Genomic DNA, 13,391 nt, shown 5'->3' with positions numbered 1-13,391 from the left:
CTTACCAATGATCTCGGTGGTGATGGAGGCCAGTGTGAACAACGGCGCCACTTTCCTCTCATAGATCCGCTTGCCTTGTCCTTTACCTCCAAACGGATTGATGAACACCAGTAAGTGCTTTGGTCTAGACGCTGCAAAACAGCAACACCGCGTAAGTCACAATGAATGTCAGCAATCAAAACGAAGAACTGTGTTACTGAACAAAATCAAACCACGTGGGTCTAGAGCTCTGCTTAGTATTATCTGACAAAAAGCATTTTTAAGGTAAAGAATGGTGCTCAAGAGTTTCCTAATCTCTGAAAAGAGAAAAGCACAGCTTGTGAGATCAGGCAGGTGCTCTCTGCACATTGGCCAGGAGGGTGGCAGCCCCGGGGATTCAGCATCCTGGCAGAGAAGGACGCTCTCTCCTGATGAGGAGTCCTCCAGGGTGTAAATCCTGGAAGCAGCAGCCTCATTCTTCTTCATGTGAAGGAAAGTGAGTCTGCAGAAGATGAGAGAAATAGATACACAGCACGGAGCGTTGGGAGAGAAAGACAGACGGACAGGCACAGGGAACGCTCAATCTGTAGATGGACAGAGAGATGGAAGGATGGCAGGATGTCCCTTCCAGAGGCCCGGCTAACCGCCGACATCCAGTTCTCCTGAAACACCCTATTTTCTTGTAGCAACTTCCACAGTTCTGCTTGGGTCGGTTCAAGTAGATTCTGATACTTAAAAACCAAATTTAACCAACAAATCAGTGAAAGTAGCAAGAAAATCGAAGCCCTGGGTCCACACAGAACCCCACACATGAACGCTCACCACAGCACCATTCACAGCAGCCAAAATGTGGAGACCCACCAGGTGTCCACCAACTGACGGCTGGATACACAGAATGTGACCAAAGGAGTATCGTTCAGCAACGGAAACTGATAACACTTAACCAACAGGAATAAATACCAAAAGCATGATGCCGAGAGATGGAAGAATTACACAAAACAGCCCCTTTTACATGATTCCATTTATGTGGCAGAACTAACATGTGGCAACAATGACGAAAAGAAACAATCAGACTGCTGGTCGTCTCTGGACTGGCAGGGGAGGGTCACGAGGAAACTGGGGTGATGTTAAGTCTTACAGGGTCTGGGTTACATGGGTACATGTATGCTTCAAAACTCTTTGATTTACACTTACCATTTGTCCATTTCATTGTATGTAAATTCTACTTCCGAACTGAAAACAAATACTGACCTCTAGGCAATGACACGCGTGCTGAAGTGTCTGAAGGGTCATGCCCTGATGTCTGTCACTTATTTGGAAACACAGCTAACGTACCATTAACTAATGGATGGGTAGAGAGACACAGACAAACAAAACCAGCAAAACGTTAACAACTGCAGAATGTAGGTGGTGGGTGTATGAATTCTATGGTACAATTTTTTCAATTTTTCTGTGTGTTTGAAAATCTTCATAATAAAATATTGAAGGCAATACAATAGAGAAAAATCAAAGCCAGAAGTCTATTCTTTGAAAAGATTCATAAAATTGATAAGTCCCTAATAAAACTGATAAAAAGAAAAAGGGAAAAAACACAAATTAACAATATCAGGAATGAGAAAGAGGACATTATTTCAGAACCTACAAATATTACAAGGAAAGTGAAAGGATTTATTAAACTTATGCCAATAAATTTGTACATTTTTATGTAAGAGACACATTTCTCAAAAAATACAATTTACCAAAAGTGACAGAATAAATAGAAAATCTGAATAGTCTGATATCTAATAAAGAAACTGAGCCATTAATAAAAGCCTTCCCACAAAGAAAACCCCAGATGGTTTCACCACTTAATGCTTCCAAATATTTAAGGGGAAAAGTAGCCTCGACATTATAAGAATTCTTCCACACGACAGAAAATACAAGGAGAAACCAATGTTTTTCAACACGTTAACTCAAAAAGAAGAAAACCATACAATCATCTCAATAGATGCAGAAAAAGCACTTATCAAATTACACATCCAATGATGATTTTTAAAAATTCTCAGAAAACTAGGATTGGAAACGAACTTCCTTAATCTGGACTTTAAAAACTTACTCAAAAAAACCTGGGGTTTCCCTGGCGGCCCAGTAGTTAAGACTCTGCCCCCACTGCAGGGGGCACATGGTTCAGTCCCCGCATACCACGCAGCGTGGCCAAAAAAAAAAAAAAAAACCTAAGAAACATCATTTTCGACAGGGGGATGTTGAAAAGTTTCCCCCAAGATCAGGACTAAGACCCTCCCTGCTGCACTGGAGGTCCAAACCAGGGCAAAAGGGTAAGAAAAAGAAAGAAAAAGGCATAAGAACTGAGATGGAAAAAACAAAATAGTCATTACTCACAGTTGACAAAAAGAATCTATTAAAATTAATCAATGAATTTAGCAAGGTCATTGGATGCAAGGTGAAATACAAAATCCAATTAAATGTCTATATATGAGCAAAAAATAAATAAAAAACAAAATAATAGCACCACAGTGCAGTGGGGAGAGGACAAGCTTTCCCATAGATGGCACGGGGTGAAGCAGATATCTATATTTAAGGAACGTGAACCTTGACCGCTTACCTCACACTGCATACACACATCACTTCCAAAGGGACTGTAGCTCTCAAAGCAAGAGGTAGAACAAAGCTTTGAGAAGAAACCATCTTCGTGGCCTTGGAGCAGAAAAGCTGTCCTAAATAGGACACAAACTAGCCACAGAGTTTTTTTTTTTTTTTTTTTTTTTTTCTTTTTGCGGTATGTGGGCCTCTCACTGTTGTGGCCTCTCCCGTTGCGGAGCACAGGCTCCGGATGCGCAGGCCCAGCGGCCATGGCTCACGGGCCCAGCCGCTCCGCGGCATATGGGATCCTCCCAGACCGGGGCACGAACCCGTATCCCCTGCATCGGCAGGCGGACTCTTAACCACTGCGCCACCAGGGAGGCCCAGCCACAGAGTTTTTAAAAAAGATAAACAGAGCTACGTAAATATTAAGAATGTCCATCAAAAGAACGGAATGAAGAGTGAAAACACAAGCCATCCAGTGGGAGACGGTATCTGTAATTCAAAAATCCAATGAAAGATTCAGATCTACAATATGTAAAGAATTTCTACACATCATTTAGACAGACAGACAACCCAACAGAAAGATGGGTAAAAGACTTGGACAGACACCTCACAAAAGAGGATCTCCAAATGGCCCATAAACAGAGCCAGTGAAGTTGAGAAATGCATTCCTATCAGGGAAATGCCAATTAAAACCATAATGCAAGACTACTAACACCCACCAGAGTAACTACAATTTTCAAGGTGTGGTTAAGGTGTGGGACCAGCAGAGCTCCGGTCCCCTGCTGGTGGCCGTGGCCCCGGGACCTCCAGTTTGGAAGGCAGTGTGGCCGCGTGCACTGAGGCTCAAACACGCCACCAGCCCAGCAAGTCCAGTCCCACGCGTGCACCAGGAGACGCGTGCGGGAGTGTTCAGAACAGCTCTGCTCACAACGGCCACGTCAGGAGGCCATCCGGTGGCCATCAAGGGTAAAAGGGCTGCATAAATGGCCAGACACTCATCCCCTGGAACACCACGCAGCCCAGAGGACGGGCCACCTGCCCTGCACGTGACGACAAGCTGCCGGAGAGCCAGACACGGGAGTGTCGGCTGTGATCCGACCACACGAGTACAAAGCGAACCCAGGTGTTTGAAGTCAGGTGATCGTCACCTTTGGGGAGCGACGGCAGGGGCCCTGGGGCTCCAGGGGGCTGGCAGCGTTGTCTCCCGATCTGTGTGTTGGTTACCCGAGGGCGCTCAGTGTGTGAGAACTTCTTTGTGTCTAGTTATACCTCAATCAAACATTCAGTAGTAACACAAAGTGACAGAGCAGCTGAAAAAACTGAATTATAGAATATTTTTAGATACAAGTAGATTATAGCAGATGCACGACTGTATAGGTTTTTCTGTGAAAAAAGTCCCATTATTCAGTGGGGGGCAGGTTCAGAGGGCTTCCTCTTGGAGTCTGAACCTCCAGAATCATCCTGATCCAGACTCAAAGTCTCATGAAAACAACCGGAGGACAGAGTGGAGGGAGCAGGTGAGGACGAGGAGGGAGGGTCAGGAGGAGGGGGAGGTGGCGGCGGAGGAACGGGGGCAACCTCCCAACCAGACTCGCTCAGAGGTCCAGCGGACAAGCAGCGGACAGAGCGCCCGCGATCTGAGATGGAAGGCAAGGGCAGGACGCACTGGCTTGACGGACGGCGGGGGACCAAACACCCCACCCCGTCCCACAGAATCGGACGGCGAAACACAGAATCCAAGTCCCGCCGCCCAGACGCTAAGCCAAACACGTGCTTCTCCAAGCCAGGAAGTCTCTCTGAAGCTGCTGTGTGGGAAATACCTTCTTCAAACAAATTATAATTCACTTTTTTTATCTAGATGCCAAATTAATTTTAAAAGATATAAAACCAACCTAAACACATGCTCTTTCTTTTCTATGGCTGAAACCTGCACTGAGTTGTCAAGACTGTATATTAAGATTATATCCAAACAGATTAGCAGAGGCGAGCTACTATACACAGGATGGATAAACAACAAGGTCCTGCTGTAGAGCACAGGGAACTCTATTCAGTATCTTGTAATAAACCATAATGGAAAAGAATATATGTATATGTGTAACTGAATCACTTTGCTGTACAGCAGAAATTAACACATTGTAAATCAACTATACTTCAATTAAAAAAAAAAGATTATACCCAAACAACATGAAATAGTGTCCCAGATACAAAATGAGTTGACACCTACCGTTAAGTGTGACAGACAGATTCTGGCTGCACAGCAATAACTCATAGCTCAGATGTTCAGACACACCCCAGGGGGACAGAGATGCCTTCCCCAGGCACCTGGTTTAATCCCCAATTCACTTTGAGTACAGGCATTATCACCCCATTTTCCAAGAAAAGAAACCCAGGCCCAGAGAGCCAAGGGGCCTGCCCCAAGCCTCGTGGCTGTAAGTGAAGGTGCCAGGGCCCTGGGGGCCAGGCTCTGGGCACCACACTACGTGGCCCTCTAATCAGTAAAGCGTTCCAAAGCCACAGCGACTCATCACATCCACCTTGGTTACGGGAAGCTGTGCCAAATACAAACCACGCACGTACTCAGCTTCTCCAGTAGCTCCCTGAGGGTCTGCAACCACAGGTGGCACAGCTGCTCCTCAGGACACCAGAAGGTCACCTGCGCCCACCTCCAGCGGTGCTGCCGGGCCCTCCTCACACGATGCACTGCACAGAGAACACACACCATGAGCTTGCAGCCCTGCGGACCGGGGAACATACTCTCCTCACACTAACCCCAGGTTCACACTCAAAACACCCCAATGGTCCCCTTTTCTTCTGACTAGTAACTTCCAAGGTATATTAGAGAAAAGATCCTATTTCTCAGTTCTTTGAACCCACGTAAAAAAAAAACAATAAAAAATAAGAAAAAAATGAATATTAAAAGTAGAGCTTGGGACTTCCCTGGTGGCGCAGTGGTTAAGAATCCGCCTGCCAATGCAGGGAACATGGGTTCAAGCCCTGGTCCGGGAAGATCCCACATGCCGCAGAGCAACTAAGCCCGTGCGCCACAACTACTGAGCCTGTGCTCTAGAGCCCGTGAGCCACAACTACTGAGCCCGCGTGCCACAACTACTGAAGCCCACGCGCCTAGAGCCCGTGCTCCGCAACAAGAGAAACCACCGCAAGGAGAAGCCCACGCACCACAATGAGTAGCCCCCGCTCGCCGCAACTAGATAAAGTCCACGCAGCTACGAAGACCCAACACAGCCAAAAATAAATAAAAAATAAATAAAAGTAGAGCTTGGAAAAAATGATATAAGGACCTTTCTATAAAGATAAACCAAGGACACAATGAGTTTGTTAAACAAGTGACAAAAAAAGTTCCCTTTCATGTAACCTGCATGGAATTACTGAGGAACGTTCAGGCCACATTACCTGTGAAAGCATAAGGCTTTTCCATTTTCTGCCATTTTCCACTGGTGTAGTGTTTCCCATTAATGTCTGTTTCTTCAACGGTGATGATCTCGGAAATAGGCACAGAGCAGGCATCTGTAAAAACACCACATTCTCATGTCAAGAGGGTTCACGGAATTCACGTGAACACAAGGAATGCCACTCCAAAGTGCTGGGAAACATTCTGCTTTAAAATTCATCAGACATCCAAAAGGAAGAGGACAAGTTATACGTAATTTTAAAATTCAGAGCTAAATAAGTTTGGGAAACTCTATGTCATCAGAAGATGGGATGTATTATCCACAGTCACCAAGTGGAGGCTGTGAATTTTCCAGGCCAGCTCCTGTATTAAATTTGGGGAAAGATGTTCAAGACCCAGTGCCTATGTTCAGTCTGGCTCAGAAATCAAGTGGGAAAGACGCACATAACAGATCCAGGACCACAGAGTGTGCAGGTGAGTCAGGGCCACACCAAGGCAGGGCGGGGGCAGGTAGGGGGCTCTAGCAAGGCCTGGTGGGTCCAACCATCCACTAGGATGCAGGAGGAGAAAGGGGAGACTTGGGTGGACGTAGGGATGCAGCACAGGACATCCTCTACCATGGGAAAACCCAGTCATAACTGCGGGCCTGCGGATGCCACCAGGTAAGGCCGGACACACAAACAGCTGTGGGAAACGTGGTGTGACAGCCTGTAACGGCAAGTGGGGCCCAGAAAGAACCCTCCGAGGACAGCACAGAGAAGTCGGAAGACAAGCCCCCAGTGTGGACAGGCTGCGTTACCAAAGCCCACCGGTGACGGCTGGTGGGAGTCACCATCTGCCTTTACACAGACGAGCATGGCAGTTCCTGGGTAGGCCCCAGGTTGCCTATGAAGCCTGCAGTATAGCTCTCCCCACCTTCCGCTACATTTAGCTCACCCAAAGCTTTATCTGCTGCTTGGGTGAGAAGAAAAACAAAAATAGGTAAGGAGGATACGCTATATTATACGCGCACTGCTGTTACGTGTAACAGATGTGGTGATACACAATTATTTTCTCGAAAAAGGCACAGAGATCCATGGGGACGTGAAAAAACATCAACACTATCTGCATCCCTAGTCGATTGAGGAATGACACCAACAGAATCCTGGGGTCTGGCTGGAGGCCGTCCTGGGTGAGTCTGTGCCTGGGGCGGGGACCTCCAAAGCAGGACTTGGCGATTGACCGCCTCTATCGGCCCCTCCGTCTGCTGGGCCAGGAGCTCAGCCTGAACTTCACAACAACACACAGGGCTCGTCGTGTCAAACTGGAAGGGGTTTTGGAAGCTACCCGATCAGGGTGAGAGGGGTCCAGCACGAAACAGGTTCCTTTTGGCCCCCCTCGCCCGCTGACCCCGAGGCCACGTTCCTTTGCGCCCTGCCGTGTGTCCCTTCACGTGTGCAGGTCAGTGCTACACCCTGTTCTGCAAAACCCTTATGTCTAGTTAGGAGACATCGAGAATCAGAGAGTTCCTGAAAAGTTATGGATGACTCATAGGATAACCTGCAGAAAGGGTCTATACGTTAGCAATCTCTAGTCTTGTGAACCAATCACAGGCCACAGTGGAGGCCACCGGCTGTCCCCTAATGGGAGAGGGACACTGTAGTCCCCTGGTCAACCCACCTGTGCTGGCATGGAGAGGCTTCCAAGCACAGCAGTGCACGTCATGTGAACACACCAGGTATAAATTCTAAAGCCATGGATGTATAAACAGATATTCTTAGAGGAGCATCTTGCACAGAGTTGACAGTGGGAACTTGGGGGGTCACTTTCATTTTCTGCAGAGTATTAGCATTTCTCCCCCTTTGCTTGCATTTTGCATAATCCTGCACTGCATATGGGATTAGATAAAAAGTCAAAGTCTTCTGTAAAAGATCGTGTGATGAGAGGAGACGCAGCAGAGTTACTTCCAGACCAAACTGAACCTGCGGTGGCCAAATCGATGCCGGCAATGCATGCGGACAGAACTCACTGGCCGACGAGGGGGCCCAGAGCACAGCTGGCCGCCTCGCCCCACAGCCTGGCCACCCCACCTGATTCGGGCCAGTCTCTGCACACAGCAGGCACGTCCCTTGCTGACTCCCCGCTTCCCAAGCTGCTCCGGCTGCCCTCTGGAGTCACCCTCGCGATCTGAACCCTCCTCGTGGTCACTGGGCTGACTGTGGCCCTGTCGGAGGAACAGTGGCCAAGGCTCACGGGTGTCCCCTCTCTCTTTATAAAGTAACAACCCAAGGGCTTCCCTGGTGGTGCAGTGGTTGGGAGTCCGCCTGCCGATGCAGGGTACACGGGTTCGTGCCCCGGTCCGGGAAGATCCCACATGCCACGGAGCGGCTGGGCCCGTGAGCCATGACCACTGAGCCTGCGCGTCTGGAGCCTGTGCTCCGCAACGGGAGAGGCCACAACAGTGAGAGGCCTGCGTACCACACACACACACACACACACAAAAAGTAACAACCCAACAACCCCTTTGAAGCAAACTTCCGAGCAGAATGTTCTGGGATAGAGGGGGACCTCTGAAAGAGAGGAGGACTCGAAAGCCGCCCGAGCCCCTGGGAGCCTCCCTGGCCCAGGGCCCCCCACTCCACACCTGTCTGCGGTGGGCCGTCCCGTCACGTGGGGTTTGAGCGGCACCCCCGGGCTCCAGCCACTGATGCCGGCGCCCCCCTCCCAACACACCAGACATTGGCCAATGTCTCCCAAAGGCAAGGGCACCGACTGAGAACCGCCACCTCACGCTCACAGGGTTATCAGCGCGCTTACTGACCCTCCTCTATGCAGAGAGCAGGGGGGCAAACTGAGGCTGGGCCTGGGCCCACAGGGGCCAGGCGGACACCTGTCCTGTCAACCCTGACCACGCCCGCATCACAGAGCCCCCGGAGTCACCTGGCCAGTCACGTCCACATCCCACAGGTGCCTCACACCCAACCGTCTGCATCTAAACCCATCTCTTCTACCCCTCCACCCCCCCTCCTGCATCCCCTAGCCCAGGGAAGGGTGCTGTGTGCACAGGCTCGCGTGCCCAGCAAGCCAGGCTCCTCTCCAACTCGGGCGGCCGCCAGCCTTCCTGCTGGGGTTCGTCCCCCCAACTGAGCCGCAGACAAGTGTGAACGTGGCTCTGCTCTGCCGGGACCTTTCAGGGTCTACCCCCTGCCCCTCAGCACGCGGGTTAATTCAACACCCCAGGCTGGGAATGCGGCTGCCCGTGCCCTTCCGCCCCTGCCCCCCTTCCTGGCAAAGCCGGCGGGGAAGGGGGTGGCTACCTCCTGCAGGGGCCGCTGCCCCCCACTTGATCTCATTCTAACTCCCACGCCTACACCTGCCCTGATCAAACAAGTATTTGTTTTAACTGGTGGATAATAAACCCCACATACATATACACGCCTACAGCAGAACTTGAAGATTTTCAACCAAAGTCCAGCCAAATTATAAACCGCCTTCTTGCAGGAACATCACAATCTCACTAGCAGCATTTATAAAAACCTCTCTGCTATACTAAACTACTAAACCAAAGTGACTTTTTCTGGGTGATTTTTTTTAACATTCCTGAGATGAAAAAGGGAGTCCACCTGGGGCAGTGGCCACCCCGGGGACACACGGAGCGCTGGGCACCCCCATGGCAGATCGGGCCGATGGTGGCCGTACCCGACCAGGAGCCAGTCCTCCATCCTCTCTGGGACTGAGCTGGGGGAAGAGGATTGGGGCTCCCTCCACCTCCCTTCACGCTTGGGTAAGATCACACGAGACGCAGAAGACTCCTGAGGCCCCCCAAGCCAGGCAGGAGCCGCCGGCCCGAGCTCCAGGTTTCAGGCGCCACTCGGATTCAGTGACCCTCCCAGGCTGGCAGTGCCCACTCTGCGTCACAGAGGGTCTCGGGCTTACAAGCCCTGCCGCTGTGGGATCCCCAGGTTTGAGAGAACAGTGGGACACACCAAGCGTCCTAAGTGCCACAGTTACCGAACCAGGCTCGTCCTGCCAGACACGCAGCAAGCTACAGGGGACACGCCAAGGTCAGCAGCAGAGAGAGGTTTACTTCCAAGGTAGCCATGCGAGGAGGCAGGAGGACAAGCCTCGGGCGCGCCTCCCCAGAGGCCGGGGGCGGGGGTATCTTTGGGACAAAGCAGCAGGGCACCCGGGGCAGGGGGAGCGTGGGGGAAGGTGATGGGGGAAAAGGTGTCATCGTGTGCAGGTGTACCTAGGCCACTGGCCTCTGCACGATCAGAAATGGGGGCGCTGAGCACCATCTTAGGGGGCAGTTTTCGGCCCCGTGATGTTAAAAGGTCAGCAAGCAGACACAGACGCAGACCCAGTTGGAGGGTCGGTGGTCCTATCTAGTCTCAACCAGGTCAGCTGGAACCAGACATAGCTGATTCCAAGTTTCAGAAAACAGCTCGGGCAAACATCTTACTATTTACACTCTGTACTGCTTGGAGGACGTGCAAGTCTGAAAACGACCTTAATCAGTGGAGGCAGGTGCAATGGATCTGACGCAGAACGCATGGCTCCAGCAGCTGACGTCCCCACTGCCTGCCTGCCTGCCAACACAGACTCCCTCCCTCTCTGACTGCAGGCCCCGCGGGGCTTCTCTCCCGGCTCTGCGTGTGTGTATCTGTGTGTATCTCTGTGTGTGTATCTGTGTGCATATCTGTGTGTTTGTGTATCTGTGTGCGTGTGTATCTGTATGTATGTGTATCCGTGTGCGTGTGTATCTGTGTGCATGTGTGTATCCATGTGTGTATCTATGTATCTGTGTGCGTATCTGTGTGTATCTGTATCTAGGCGTGTGTAGCTGTGTGCGTGTATCTGTGTGTGTATCCGTGTGTGTTATCTGTGTGCATATGTGTGTAGCTGTGTGTATCTGTGTGCGTGTGTGTATGCGTATCCGTGTGTGTGTGTGTGTGTGTGTGTGTGTGTGTGTAGCTGGGGAAGGCAGGGGCCGAGCACACCCTGTGCCACAGCTTGGTCCTGGCAGAGCAGGCCCTCTAGGTTCTACAGGACACAATGTGGCTTCAGCTTGTCCCACCCATCCAGCTCTGACCGGCATCTCCTAACTCTTCCCCAGGCCCCCTCACCTGGACTCACTACACACCCTTGTGTGCCACCTGTGATGGAGGGCTTCACAGAACCACCAAGAAAACCAACCCACCGCAAGATGGCTTGGACGTAACTTCCACAAAAACATTCTCCTGTCTTCTCAAACTGGTTACTCCCCTAGAATTTGTTGCCACACCTCTGAGCACGTAAGTCACCCAAGAGTTTTAATCACAGGCAGCACGGTCCCCACAGGGCGTGTATTTTACAAGCGCATCCCGGGGACACACTGACCCAGTGCCACGAGGCAGCAACTCACGCTGGTACTTGGAAAGGATGCTTACGATCTGAGGGGCAAGTTGACGAGGCTCTGAGAACTTGCGTCCCATCACAGTCTGAAGGGTCTTGAACATTTAAAAGAGAAAATCTCATCATGCGAGCAAACAAAACGTGCTCTGTGCCACCTTCCAGGTGCCCAGCAGGCAGCGCCAGGCATGCTCTCCACACACCTTCACTGGGTCCTCTCCAGTGGGCAGCAGGCTCTGTGCTGGGTGCACACCACAGGGACACTGAAAACATCCATCCTGGGTGTTCTCTGTCCTCGTTCTAATGTGGTTTCAGTTACTTCTGGTCTTGAAGATTCAATTTGGAATCCAACAGAAACAAATTGTTTTCTTACCCTCTACAGACATTACAAATTTTGAGAAACAAAACGCAATGCTGGGGCTTCCCTGGTGGCGCAGTGGCTGGGAATCTGCTTGCTAATGCAGGGGACACGGGTTCCAGCCCTGGTCTGGGAGGATCCCACATGCCGCAAAGGAACTGGGCCCGTGAGCCACAACTACTGAGCCTGCGTGTCTGGAGCCTGTGCTCTGCAGCGAGAGAGGCCGCGATAGTGAGAGGCCCGCGCGCTGCAATGAGGAGTGGCCCCCGCTCGCCGCAACTAGAGAAAGCCCTCGCACAGAAACGAAGACCCAACACAGCAAAAATAAATAAATTAATTAATAAACTCATACCCCCAACATAAAAAAACAAACAAACAAACGCAATGCTGGTCACAAAACAAAGAACTAAAGAGATACTATGTATTAATGACAAGAAGACTATCTTTCCATGGAGCACCATGAATTACCTCCATGATAAAAGTATTTAAAAAGAAAAGGAAGTCCAGAAAGAACCATTTGTGTCCAAAGAGTTAAAATGCAGTAATGTGGTCACGGATCATCACCACCCGGAAGACGGCGAGTGTGTCTGTAGTGAAGAGGACGCAGGGAAAACACAGCCGCAGGATAAAAACACACATTGTTCATAGAAGTGCTTTCTTCCCTCTATCCTCCCCTAATTGGGATATTAAATTGCATTTGGTACAATATTAAAGTTTAGGATACGTGTGATTAAAGTATAGTTTAGGAGAGTTTTTTAAGTTTAAAACTGAAATTTTAAGTAGCATCAACTTTTGCAATGCTATAGAAACTGAGCAAATTCGAAATAAAGACAAATATAGAAGGGGCAAACTTTTGATAAAATTAGGAAAAAAACAAAATTTGAATACTTATTTGATATTTTTATTTTATACTATTAAACATCTTATAAACCTAATCTTCAGCTATGACGCTCATTTTGGTCATCTGATTCATTGATAATAATAAATTCTACAACTTATCTGACATATTCCAAAGAAGTAAAGCATTTATAAGGCTTTACTGGAATGTATGATCACAAATAACTTGCTTGGGATGTAAAGTAAGTATGTTCTAACCACACACTCACTCGGGGACCACCTCTGTCCCTCAGCCAAGCCGCTAGTTCCCAGCCTTGCTCCCTTTTCTGGGAACGGTCTGTCTATACACCAGGTACCCCCTGCCCACACACACGCCAGATACACACACACCCAGATGCACACACGCCAGATACACACACACCTCCAGATACACACACACACGCCAGATACACACACACCCAGATGCGCACACACACCACATACACACACGCCAGAGATACACACACACCCAGATACACACACACATGCCACATACACGCCACATACACACACACACCCAGATACACACACACACACACCCAGATACACACACCAGATACACACACACACACGATACACACACACCCAGATACACACACACCCAGATATACACACACATACCACATACACACATGCCAGATACACACACACATACACACACACACACACACACATGGCCACCTGACTGGCCCGAGGCTTTCTGCTTCCCAGCCGAAACCCCATCTCCTCGGGGAGGCCTCCAGGTCCCCCTCACCAGTGTGTCCGCCTGGCCTGCAGTCACTTTTCTGCCTCCTACTAGGTGGCATCTCCCTG

The 13,391-nt window shown here is 49.9% G+C and overlaps 1 protein-coding gene across 1 annotated transcript in view; it reads right to left on the bottom strand.

The window, feature by feature from the left end:
- The window catches only part of CERK (ceramide kinase), a 52,036-nt gene that overhangs the window by 21,100 nt on the left and 17,545 nt on the right, over nt 1-13,391 (bottom strand). Inside the window, exons 4-6 of the mRNA XM_060114205.1 lie at nt 5,977-6,090; nt 5,143-5,265; nt 6-131 (exon numbers count right to left, since the gene is read on the bottom strand). Of these exons, the coding sequence (XP_059970188.1) occupies nt 6-131; nt 5,143-5,265; nt 5,977-6,090 (363 nt within the window). The remainder of the gene's footprint in view (nt 1-5; nt 132-5,142; nt 5,266-5,976; nt 6,091-13,391) is intronic.

This window comes from Mesoplodon densirostris, chromosome 11 (assembly GCF_025265405.1).
Source record: "Mesoplodon densirostris isolate mMesDen1 chromosome 11, mMesDen1 primary haplotype, whole genome shotgun sequence".
In the NCBI taxonomy this organism is placed as follows: Eukaryota; Metazoa; Chordata; class Mammalia; order Artiodactyla; family Ziphiidae; genus Mesoplodon; species Mesoplodon densirostris.
The sequence above is the reverse complement of the archived record's forward strand: the minus strand, read 5'-3'. Positions and strand labels throughout refer to the sequence as shown.